General features: G+C 46.1%; 1 protein-coding gene across 1 annotated transcript; it reads left to right on the top strand.

The window, feature by feature from the left end:
- Positions 1 to 11,053: 11,053 nt before the first annotated feature.
- LOC127343574 (UPF0014 membrane protein STAR2) lies at positions 11,054 to 12,287 on the top strand. The gene is made up of 2 exons (XM_051369718.2): positions 11,054 to 11,628; positions 11,716 to 12,287. Exons 1-2 carry the CDS (start codon positions 11,101 to 11,103, stop codon positions 12,025 to 12,027), a joined length of 840 nt encoding a protein of 279 aa, XP_051225678.1. The 5' UTR covers positions 11,054 to 11,100; the 3' UTR covers positions 12,028 to 12,287.
- The last annotated feature ends 609 nt before the right edge of the window (positions 12,288 to 12,896 follow it).

The raw sequence follows: 12,896 nt of genomic DNA, 5'->3' as shown, positions 1-12,896 counted from the left end.
CCAGCTGACAATGGGTCCCATGCGTCAGTGACTTATTTTCACCGAAACGGTATCGTCTAACCTGAGCCGTGCGATCAGAAGCGGATCCAACGGCTGACCGTCGCCGTCGTCAACGAGAGGGGCGTGCTGGCTCGGCGGAGGTAGGGGGTCGGCGGCGAGATGGGGCTCCGGCGAGGGGCGGCGATGATGCTGGACGACGTTGTCGACGATGAGGAGTCGACTGGTAGTCGCGGCGGAGCTTGAGGTGGCCGAAATCGACGACGTCGATGAGCTACTGGCGCGGCGGACTTCGATCAAATTTCGGCGAAATGGGGGCTAATTGAGGAGGGGAAGAGGTTGAGGAGGATAAGAGAGAGGAGGGAAGCTTGTTGGTGTGAAGGATTCAAGCGCGGGGGCTCTCCTTTTATAGGGTGGAGGGGTGCTGCGAGGGTGCCGTGGTGGTCGTCGACGGCGATGGCTGTCCAGGGCGTGAAGGGGCAAGGTAGGGGGCGCAGGAGGTAGGCGACGTCTAGGCGGTTCTCAACTTGTAGCTGGCGCATGGAAAGGAGGAGGGGACGACTCGAGTTGCTTCCGCGTCTGCGGCGGGTACTGGCGGCCAGGGTTTGATCATGGCGATGGCGATGGGTCCTCCGCGAGCTTCTGAGTGTGTCTAGGAGGGTACTGGTGGTGCGGTGAAGCGCGATGCAGAGGTAGGCTTGCAGGGGAGGACGAGAGCGATGGCACGACGGCGTGCTCTGGCGCGTCCAGGACGGTGCCCATGCGCGCTCTGGCATTGTTCTGGGCGTGTCTGGGAATGCGTCATGTGGCCAATGTCGTGCGAGCTTCGAGCTAGGAAGGGTACTGGCGTGCTTAGGAGAGCGCAGGCTAGCTCGTTGACATGGGGAAAGTGATCAGAGAAGGAGAGGGACGATGAGTGGCATTGGGGTGGCATGGTGCACGACATGGATGAAACAATGATCATGGCTTCCCTTTTATCAGTGCAAATGGGCTTCGTCTGATGCAGAGAAGGTACCAGGGTGTGATGATCACAAGGAGAAAGAGGTTTAGGCCAAAATCCAGTGTGTAATAGCATGTGTTGCATTTTCCAATTGTTGCCTGCAAGGTGTTTGAGGAAATGGCCGCAAGAGAATTTTGTTTGAATTTTGGAAATCTTTTTGGTGGATCTCATTCATATATTCAGAGAGGTAGAATGGTGGTGGTGGTGGTCAATTTGGTGAAGGTTTGCAAGATTTCAAAATGGGGGTTGATCTTCTCTTTGTTTCAATGTCTCCACTTGGCATCTCTATTCTGGTCAACCTAGGCAGAGTCAACACTGGTGGTCAACATCAAACTTGTTCATCTTTACATGGTCTTGGATGAGGTGGCAAGAGTTGGCCAAGTTTAGTTTAAGAATTGTCCAAACCAGGGGTGCAAAGTGGGTAGGATGATAAAAATGTCACATATGACCATTATCATATGTGAGTGGGATTTGATTTTTTCCTTTGCTTTGAATTGGGTTTCTTTGATGCAAAAGGGTGTGTTATTGATATATAAGTGTTTTATAAACAATGGCACAAGCAAATGTGGCCTTGGTTGAAGATTTGCAAAATTGGCTAAAGTGTATGTGAGTGAAAATGGAATTTTCTCACTATTTCATTTCTCTTTATTTAATTTGATTTTTCTTGACTCCAAAGTGATTCTTATTAGTTTAGGAACATTTCCAAACCATTGAAACCATTACAAATGGTCTAGTTCAAAGATTGCAAAAATGGCCATAAACACATAAGAGGTGATGTGTCAATTTTTCTTAATCTTCTAATTTATTTCCCTTGCTTTACTTGGGCATGGGTTAGGGTTCATTTAGTGTGAGATTAGGTTTAGAGATGGTTTCACACCATTTGGTCAAGGTATAAAGGCATAGGAGAAGATTTGGTGAAATGGCTATGTGGCACATATGCCTCTATGCATATGTTGCATTTGCCTTTTGATTTTGATTTGGCTTGACCTAATTGATGTTGTTGAGTGTTGAAATGGTATAGAGGAGTGATCCAACCATTCACAACAAGTCCTAGGGTCAAGATCCTCAAATTCACAATTTGCTATTTTACTCTCATATGCCTCTTTGGCATTTTTAGTTTCTTTTTATTTTCTTTTGTTTCAACTTGGATTTGGTTTGATAAGTACTAGGTAAGGTATATGAAGGTTTTCCAAACCTCTAAACAAAGTAGAAAAGCCTAGGGTAAAGTATTACAAAAATAGCCATAGGCACATAGGCCCTTTTCTTATTTAAATTCTTTTTATTTTATTTTAACTTGGATGATGAAAAGAGGGGTGCGTTTTAGGGCTTAAGATCATTTCAAAAATACTTCAACAAACAATCATGGCAATAGAACAAGAATTAAGCAAGATCACTATGTATCAAACTTAATTTAATAAAAGTTTTTGTTGGTTCCAAAATTTGGAAAAAGGGAAATTCATTGTCTTTGTTTTGAAATTTTTGGGATGTTACAAACCCTTCCCCCTTAAACAAATCTCGTCCCGAGATTTTAAGAAAAGTTAGGTTCCTAAGAGAGATTGAGCATTTTGATTAACAGGAAAACATACTTGGCATGGCCTGAGGTGCTTCCTGGGCTTCAGTGGCATTCATGTGGTAGAGACGGCCGTTGTGGTTGTTCTGGTTCCTTCTGCCTGCGAAGCGGCGCTGTTGCTGGGCAGGTGCAGCAGTATTGGGGGCAGTCTTGGCAAGTTTCTTGGGGCATTCATTGGAGTAGTGGCCTACAGTGCCACATTCATAGCAGGTGATGGTTGCCTTGTCATTTGGGGTGATGGGGGTAGCATTGCTCCCAGTCCTTGGGGCAGTATTGGTGTGGTTGTTGTTCCCATTGTTGTTGTTGCTGTTGTGGTGGTTGTTGTTGTTGTGGCCTCCGGGCTTCGGGGGTCCTCCGTGGTTGTGGGTGTAGTTGGGGCGATAATTCTGAGCAGGGGGCTTGTTGTGTCTTGGGTGAATCCTCCAGAGGAGTTGTTTCGGTACTTCTGGGTATGGTGGGTCCATTTTGGTTCATCATCCTTCTCTTGCGATTCTCGTTGGCTTGATACAGCTTTCCTTCCATCTGTATGGCTGAGTCCACAAGGGCTTCCAAGTCAGCGAATGGAATGTTCACTAACACAATTTGCATCTCATCATGCAGTCCATTCAAAAATCTCTCCTTCCTTTTCTGGTTGGTGTTGGTCTCATCCGGGGCGTACCTTGACAGAGTGAGAAACCTGTCGCGGTATTCCACCACGGACATCCTTCCTTGTTTGAGTTCGCGGAACTCGTCTCTCATTTTCTTGATCAGTCCTTGGGGCACATGATACTTACTAAACTTCAGCTTAAAGTCTTCCCAGGTCATCATCTGTCCCGCATTCATTGCACGGGCACTGGTCCACCAGGCTCTGGCAGGTCCTGACAGGTAGTGGGTGGCGAATAGTACTTTTTCTGCGGCTTCAACTCCCGCAACTTCGAGGTTGTTCTCCATCGTCTGGAGCCATTCATCAGCATCAAGAGGCTCTTCAGTCTTGTTGAACATGGGTGGGTTGGTGTTCTGAAAGTTCTTCAGCTTCGACCCAGGGTGGTCGTGGTTTCCATGGCCTTGATTGTTCTGAGCTATCTGCTGCAGTGCAGCAATGTTGGCTTGGCGTTCAGCTCTTTCGACTTCTCGGTCTACCATCATCATCTGGAGCATCTGCATCATTGCATCCTGGTTGGTGCCGCGGGTTGGTGGGGCCATCTGAACATTGAGGTGGATGATAAGATAAGAGGGACTTTCTATGTTTTGTTTTGTTAAAGTTTAAAAAGTTCATAAATTGAAAACTTGAGTAGTGTTGCGGGGGTAAAAACCAACAACACTTTTTCATTCATACCAAGCATCGTACATTACAAAGCTAACACACCGGTGGTTTGAAGAACCATTCATTTGTTCTACGATACAAGGGGATCCTGATACAAACTCACACCTACGAAAGTGCTTTTAATGATACTACTCTTCAGGGAGGGATTCTTCGTCTTCACGGGTAATGTGCTTGGCGAAAGGCGAGGGCGTTGTCCAACTCCTTGCGGGTCTTGTACAGCATGTAGTCGAGGTAGGCAACATAGTGGTTCATCTCCGGGTGCGGGGGCATGATTATTGGTCTTCCCATGGGGTCATGTCCTAGGTAGTAAATGAAGCAGATATTCTTGAGCTTGTTCACATTCTGTCCGCACAGACGGGCAAATGCTTCTTGCATCGCTCTGACTAGTCCTTCCTTCCAAGTGCTTCCCGTTACAGAAAACCAGATGGTTTCCCATATTGGGGCTCCAAGCTTTCCTCTCAGATATGTAGTAACTTCCCACCGAGGTTGTCCTCCTGATGGATTGTTGAGGGGTATTCCGAAGAACTCGGGATACGGGCGTCCTAAATAATCAACCAGTTGTTTCAAATCCTTCTCGAACATGAGGTTTCCTCCGTGGCCAAGCTGATAGGACTTGCAGGTGTACTCCATCTGTGAAGAATTATGATGAGTAAGTTAGAGAAGTAGTGTGTCAAAATTTTATGTAGTAGTATAAGAAGAATAGAGCATAACTTTCTTATTTTGAAGAAGATCTCAAGGATAAGAGGGAGAATAAGTTTTCACAAATATTCACTTCATTTGGTTTTGGAACTAAGTTTTCCAGACGTCCATTCTAACTAGGGTCTCCTAAGGTCAACAATGGCTCTGATACCAACTTGTCAACACCCAGATTTTTAAGTCCAGATGCCTATTATGTCATACCTCGCAATCCCAGGAATATTGTTTTTGCGAGACATAATAGATTGATATCACAACACATCATTCATTACATACCATAATCATCTTACAATAAAGGATCACATGATCCAGTCTTATTACAATAATAGAAGTTCTATTGATCAATTACATAACACATAGCAGAAGCGAAATAGTGTAGTAGTAGTCCATCTATTCCACAGGCAACTGTTGACATCAGGAGTGATCCTAGTTGTCGTAGATGTCCTGTTGTCCTTCTTCCGGGTTCTGGTACTCGTCTTCATAGTCTGGCCATTTGAATAGCCAGGGACACAGCCATGAGTACTTTAAAGTACTCACAGACTAATACTAAGGTAAATACTTTCAACTATAGTAAGGGGGTGCTAAGCTCTAGTTCCATTTGCATAAAGCCAGTTTTATTTCATAAGCACTTTAATAATCAAAGCTTCTTCATTTGCTAAACTCCAGTGGGAACATTAGTGTCATTCCCACAACTCAGTTGTGATTCAAAGTCAAAGTCACCTTTCAATTCAAGTCACAAGTCACCATTCATATTTTTAGAAAAATTCTGATGACGGAACAGTATGGCCTTTCCAACTCTCCATGACCGCGGACGCGGCTATTCGAATAGGTTAAACTCTGCAGAGGTTGTACACTTGTGCCACAACAATTGCAATAGTTCGTCAGGGGTAACTGGCCCTGATTTATCGTACGCAGTACGCGAACTACCAATCATAACCTTTCATTTACATACTCTAGTATAGGCACCTCTCCCCATGAGCTTGGCCTCCTGGTGAAAACAAATCGTCAACCCGGGAACTGCACAGGGCTTGGGTAGGACATTCACCTCATTTCACGTCATTTCACATTCAATGGAGGCAGCCTCGGCATAACCCCTATGACGCTTGTTCAGAGGGAACCCATACTAAAATACATAAATTTCCAGCTAAGCCTTACCCAGATTCAGGTATTGTGGGGGTACTTGTAAAATTGGAATGGTATCGCATCCGAACCCAACCATCAGTTTTGTAAAATTCACCAAGTCATTCACAATTCATATTCACCTTCAAAATCTCTCAATAGAATGACTCATCATTCCAAGGTTTTAAAAAAAATCATTTCAATTCACAAGTTCCCAACTAGAGTAGTCACTTTTAATCTTTAGCACTAGCAACTAGTTATGAGGGGTGCTAAGTATCTTGGAGCTTACTAGGCTAAGTGTGATGCTCTTGTACTACTCCATAACTAAACCAAGTGAATCATAAATCAAAAAGTAACTTTGATAATTAAAATTCAATAAAACTTGTAAAGTAAAAAACTTGGGATAGGATCATAAAGTAAAATGTAATGGTGCCTTGCTCTTGTAGAGCTTCGCACTAATCTATCTTTTATTGGTAATATCTTGCCTTGATTGGTGAGGTGATCAAAGTTTTCTTCTTCTTCCTCTTGGTAGAAGACCCCTTCCTCTTGATAGTCTCCGGTACTAGCGTCTATTAACGAATACGAGGATACAATCACCAAACAACACTTAAGTAGACTTAATTAGCCTTAATGGCTCACACAAATGATCTAGCATTACTACTTAACATTTATCCAAAAATTATGCTAGGGTTTCTTACTTAGTAATAGGAAAATAATTTCCTCTCATTGAAATTGGAATTAGGGTTTATATTTGGTTCTTTGGAGAAATAATTTCCTCTCATTGAATCTTCTTAAGATTTAATCTTCTCAATTAACCATGTATGATCACATGTTGACCAAGGTTAACACTTCACACTTATCATTTGAGAAAAATGATTTAAATGAGATTCATCATCTCATGTGATTTAAATAACCATGGTGATTTAAATTCCACAAGTGAGCAAGTATGAGACCTTGCACTAGAGGTCATCACATTACTTCATAACACTTGAGAAAATGATTTAAATGAGGTGCTACACCTCATAGATTTAAATTCCTAATTTTTGAAAAGGTTTAAATGGGCTAATTCTTGACTACATAGCCAATATTTTGCTTCTAGCCCATGATCATGTACAGAACCCATATCATATTTTTGCATAGTAAATTATAGTTTGTGAAATGTGAATTATGAGAGGTGGAATCACCTCAAAATTCAAAAGGGTTGATTTTAAATATTTATTTGAAAACTGAAAAGTATCTGACTTGTCATTTTTACGATTCAAATTCTACATAAGCTATGAGGGTGAATCCAGTGGGTCTAGTTAGGTCTTTTCATAAGGATTCTGGAACAATTCGAATCACTCAATTTGGGTTTGTAGATTTGAAACTATTCAAAATATAGCACAGACCAGTATTTGAATTTCTCTGAATCAAATTAAATCGAAAAAGGACTAATGGGCTAGGCAGGAAAGGGAATGGGCCGATTTGGTTTGAAAAGGAGAAAACCCAGCCCAGCAGCGCTGCGGGCCAGCTGACAATGGGTCCCATGCGTCAGTGACTTATTTTCACCGAAACGGTATCGTCTAACCTGAGCCGTGCGATCGAGGGAAAGCGGATCCAACGAGTGGCCAAGTCGTCGTAAATGTCGTCGACGAGAGGGGCGTGCTGGCTCGGCGGAGGTAGGGGGTCGGCGGCGAGCTGGGGCTCCGGCGAGGGGCGGCGATGATGCTGGACGACGTTGTCGACGATGAGGAGTCGACTGGTAGTCGCGGCGGAGCTTGAGGTGGCCGAAATCGACGACGTCGATGAGCTACTGGCGCGGCGGACTTCGATCAAATTCCGGCAAAATGGGGGCTAATTGAGGAGGGGAAGAGGTTGAGGAGGATCAGAGAGAGGAGGGAAGCTTGTTGGTGTGAAGGATTCAAGCGCGGAGGCTCTCCTTTTATAGGGTGGAGGGGTGCTGTGAGGGTGCCGTGGTGGTCGTCGACGGCGATGGCTGTCCAGGGCGTGATGGGGCAAGGTAGGAGGCGCAGGAGGTAGGCGACGTCTAGGCGGTTCTCAACTTGTAGCTGGCGCAGGGAAAGGAGGAGGGGACGGCTCGAGTTGCTTCCGCGTCTGCGGCGGGTACTGGCGGCCAGGGTTTGATCGTGGCGACGACGATGGGTCCTCCGCGAGCTACTGAGCGTGTCTAGGAGGGTACTGGTGGTGCAGTGAAGCGCGATGCAGAGGTAGGCTTGTAGGGGAGGACGAGAGCGATGGCACGACGGCGTGCTCTGGCGCGTCCAGGACGGTGCCCGTGCGCGCTCTAGCATTGTTCTGGGCATGTCTGGGCATGCGTCGTGTGGCCAATGTCGTGCGAGCTTCGAGCTAGGAAGGGTACTGGCGTGCTTAGGAGAGTGCAGGCTAGCTCGTTGACATGGGGAAAGTGATCAGAGAGGAAGAGGGACGATGAGTGGTATTGGGGTGGCATGGTGCACGGCATGGATGAAACAATGATCATGGCTTCGCTTTTATCAGTGCAAATGGGCTTGGTTTGATGCAGAGAAGGTACCATGGTGTGATGATCACAAGGAGAAAGAGGTTTAGGCCAAAATCCAGTGTGTAATAGCATGTGTTGCATTTTCCAATTGTTGCCTGCAAGGTGTTTGAGGAAATGGCCGCAAGAGAATTTTGTTTGAATTTTGGAAATCTTTTTGGTGGATCTCATTCATATATTCAGAGAGGTAGAATGGTGGTGGTGGTGGTCAATTTGGTGAAGGTTTGCAAGATTTCAAAATGGGGGTTGATCTTCTCTTTGTTTCAATGTCTCCACTTGGCATCTCTATTCTGGTCAACCTAGGCAGAGTCAACACTGGTGGTCAACATCAAACTTGTTCATCTTTACATGGTCTTGGATGAGGTGGCAAGAGTTGGCCAAGTTTAGTTTAAGAATTGTCCAAACCAGGGGTGCAAAGTGGGTAGGATGATAAAAATGTCACATATGACCATTATCATATGTGAGTGGGATTTGATTTTTTCCTTTGCTTTGAATTGGGTTTCTTTGATGCAAAAGGGTGTGTTATTGATATATAAGTGTTTTATAAACAATGGCACAAGCAAATGTGGCCTTGGTTGAAGATTTGCAAAATTGGCTAAAGTGTATGTGAGTGAAAATGGAATTTTCTCACTATTTCATTTCTCTTTATTTAATTTGATTTTTCTTGACTCCAAAGTGATTCTTATTAGTTTAGGAACATTTCCAAATCATTGAAACCATTCCAAATGGTCTAGTTCAAAGATTTGCAAAAATGGCCATAAACACATAAGAGGTGATGTGTCAATTTTTCTTAATCTTCTAATTTATTTCCCTTGCTTTACTTGGGTATGGGTTAGGGTCCATTTAGTGTGAGATTAGGTTTAGAGATGGTTTCACACCATTTGGTCAAGGTATAAAGGCATAGGACAAGATTTGGTTAAATGGCTATGTGGCACATATGCCTCTATGCATATGTTGCATTTGCCTTTTGATTTTGATTTGGCTTGACCCAATTGATGTTGTTGAGGTTGAAATGGTATAGAGGAGTGATCCAACCATTCGCAACAAGTCCTAGGGTCTAGATCCTCAAATTCACAATTTGCTATTTTACTCTCATATGCCTCTATGGCATTTTTAGTTTCTTTTTATTTTCTTTTGTTTCAACTTGGATTTGGTTTGATAAGTACTAGGTAAGGTTTATGAAGGTTTTACAAACCTCTAAACAAAGTAGAAAAGCCTAGGGTAAAGTTTTATAAAAATAGCCATAGGCACATAGGCCCTTTTCTTATTTAAATTCTTTTTATTTTATTTTAACTTGGATGATGAAAAGAGGGGTGAGGTTTAGGGCTTAAGATCATTTCAAAAATACTTCAACAAACAATCATGAAAATAGAACAAGAATTAAGCAAGATCACTATGTATCAAACTTAATTTAATAAAAGTTTTTGTTGGTTCCAAAATTTGGAAAAAGGGAAATTCATTGTCTTTGTTTTGAAATTTTTGGGATGTTACAGTAGGCATTGACAAGTTAATCCCTTGTCACCTAGTGCGACGCCACCACCCCGACCCCACCCGCCGCCGTCCCGCTGCAGCGCTGCAGTACTCGCCGTCGGCTCCGTTGTCGCCGCATGGGAGAGCAGGATCGTACTCGCGGTTGGCTCCGGCGCGTACCTGCTGGCTGTTTTGGGGCCAAACGTTGCCGGTTCCGCCGCCCTTCCACGCCGCCCACGACCTGTTCGGTCAACTGCGCCGAGGTTTCTTCCCCTTTTTCGGCGCTATTTGTGAGCTGCCATTGATCAACCGGCTCATGCAAGGCAAAGCTCCCCGTGTGAGCTATGAGATCAATGGAAATGCATAATATAAGCCATATTATCTTGCTGATGGCATCTACCCTGACTGGGCCACACTGGTGAAGACTGTCCGTAATCCAAACTCCGAGAAGACGAGGAGGTTTGCCGAGATGCAAGAGGCTTGCAGGAAAGATGTGGAGCGCGGATTTGGTGTGCTCCAAGCTCGGTGGGCAATTATCTGTCACTCGGCAAGAACATGGTCGCTGAAGACCATGCATGAGGTGATGACATGCTGCGTGATCATGCACAACATGATTCCGTTGAGAACGAGCGTCCTGATGGCCGCAATGGAAACCACCGGGACTTCCAAGGTGAGCTAGTTGCGCCACTCTCTGGGGTTTTATCTTGGGAGGACTATCTACATATGAATGTAGAAGTCACTAACGAAAACGTGTGCAAACAGCTGCAGACGGATCTGATTGAGCATAAGTGGACATTGGCTGGCCGTGAAAATCATGCCTAGATGAATACTATCTTATTTTCATGTAGACTTTTCAAAATTTGAATGTAATAACTATAACTTTCGTTGAATTTCTTATTTTGTTGTTTGGAAACTTCATAATTGATGCAAACGCGGAAATGTGTCGGACCGCTGGAGCCACCCCTAGATGCAAACGGACGCGCGGAAAAAAACGGTCAATCTCGCGTCCACCGCGCGACGCAAACGTACGCTGGCGGACACCGAAATGCGTCGCGCCGGTGGAAGATGCCCTAATGATTCAGAAAGGAGTAGAACTGTTTTCGTGTATTTACTCTCTGCTATTGCCGTATTGCGAGAACTGTTGCTGACCTTTTGTCAGCTGCTGGATTCTCTAGTGATCTTGGCGTCACGCGTTGGCCCCACCATCCACCGATGTGTTCTGATGAAGTGATCATCTCCCTCACTCCCCCACGTAGCACCCGACGCGCCACGCCAGAAAGCAGGGCACCACCTCTCCCATTCATCGCCTTTCTCACTTGCTCCCTCCCCCCACTTGCCCACCACCTCCTCTATCTACAAGGGCACCACGCCGGCACTCTGCTCAGCTCAGCTCAGCTCAGCACACTCCACGTCGCGCGACGGCGGCCACCATGACGATCCCGGCGCTGCTCCAGGGTCTGGCGCAAGAGGTGGACCCGTGGGCCCCGGGGTTCTGGCGCGACTTCGGCATCGGCATGCTCAAACCTCTCGCGGCGACCGCCGCCGTCGCCATGGCCGTGGCGCTGAGCTCCACGCAGCGCCTCGGCATCGAGGCCGAGATGCTCTACGCCATCGCGCGCTCCTTCCTGCAGCTCTCCGTCATCGGCTTCGTGCTCCACTTCATCTTCACCCAGAGCAGCCCGCTCTGGATCCTCCTCGCCTACCTCTTCATGGTCACCGTGGCCGGCTACACCGCGGGGCAGCGCGCCCGCCGCGTGCCGCGCGGCGGGTGCATCGCCGGCGCGTCCATCCTGGTCGGCACCGCCGTCACCATGTTCCTGCTCGTCGTGCTCAGCGTCTTCGAGTTCACGCCCCGCTACATCATCCCCGTCGCCGGCATGATGGTCGGCAACGCCATGACCGTCACCGGCGTCACCATGAAGAAGCTCCACGAGGACGTCAAGTCCCAGAGGAACCTCGTACGCAACAAGATTTCGCCGTCGTCTTCTTGCAGAAAGGATCGATCAAGCTGTTTACGATTCTGAATTTTGCGTTGGCGTGTGCAGGTTGAGACTGCGCTGGCGCTGGGCGCGACGCCGAGGCAGGCGACGGCGGGGCAGGTCAGGCGGTCGCTGGTGATCGCGCTGTCGCCGGTGATCGACAACGCCAAGACGGTGGGGCTCATCGCGCTGCCGGGGGCCATGACGGGGCTCATCATGGGGGGAGCGTCGCCGCTGGAAGCCATCCAGCTGCAGATCGTGGTGATGAACATGCTCATGGGGGCCTCCACCGTCAGCAGCATCCTCTCCACCTACCTCTGCTGGCCGGCATTCTTCACCAACGCCTTCCAGCTCGAGGACTCTGTATTTGCCGACTAGAAAATGGATGCACAGAATTCTTCTTCCGGTTTTCGTGTGACGAGGAGCGATAATTCTCTGAAATGTTAATAATGTGTCAGGGACGTTTGTTTGGGTTGAGAGGCCACATGTTTTCAGGCTGTCATCCATATAAGACTCAGCTGACCGATTCACCAAGGCCTTCCAGCTAGAAGACTCTGCATTCACCGACTAGAACAAACATAAAAACTCTTGCAGTTTTCGGGTGATAATTGAGACAAGTAATTCTCTTCAACTTTTAAGATATATTTGTTTGGTCTGAGAGCCCTAATGTTTGATATACTTGTGCTGTCATGCAGTATAAGCACAAACGGTTAGCAAAGCCCGAAGCGACCAAAACAACAACCTAATTCTTCAGAAGCATTTCAGCAAACTTAAAGCGTAGCAAAGCAGCACTGCATCATGAAATCCATAAGCAACAAGTTGTCCAGTATGCACAACAACGATATACTTGCTCCAAGATTATGATCAAGTGCACAGCCTAGAAGCATCAATTTTTAAAGGAAAGGCCCAACCTAGAAGCATCAATTGACTCAGTAAAGAAACTGCACCATTAATTCAGAGAATAGATCTCCTCCAAAAATTCAGATAATCTTTGAATATGTGGTTCAAAAGAAACAACATAGTATGAACAGCGTTTCTTCAAAAGAGCATGCTCAATAGACCGATTCTAGCCGTGTTTGGAAGACGTGCTCGTCATATCGCACATATAACAATTTTAGGAGACGTCCCCGTCACATTACAAGGCTACTGTTCTGAAACTTTATATTTCGTCTTCTGACAGAACTATACTTGAACAATTCTTCAATCTGTTACTTGGGTGTGTTCGGTTTGGGAACGGGGTGGAACGG

The sequence above is a fragment of the Lolium perenne genome, chromosome 1 (assembly GCF_019359855.2).
Source record: "Lolium perenne isolate Kyuss_39 chromosome 1, Kyuss_2.0, whole genome shotgun sequence".
NCBI classification, from domain to species: domain Eukaryota; kingdom Viridiplantae; phylum Streptophyta; class Magnoliopsida; order Poales; family Poaceae; genus Lolium; species Lolium perenne.
The sequence above is the reverse complement of the archived record's forward strand: the minus strand, read 5'-3'. Positions and strand labels throughout refer to the sequence as shown.

What these genes read in the sequence shown, in the direction of transcription:
- LOC127343574 (XM_051369718.2), top strand. Translation starts at nt 11,101, where the DNA reads ATGACGATCCCGGCGCTGCTCCAGGGTCTGGCGCAAGAGGTGGACCCG. An exon ending in TCAAGTCCCAGAGGAACCTC is followed by an intron (nt 11,629 to 11,715) that starts GTACGCAACAAG and finishes TGGCGTGTGCAG; the next exon opens with GTTGAGACTGCGCTGGCGCT.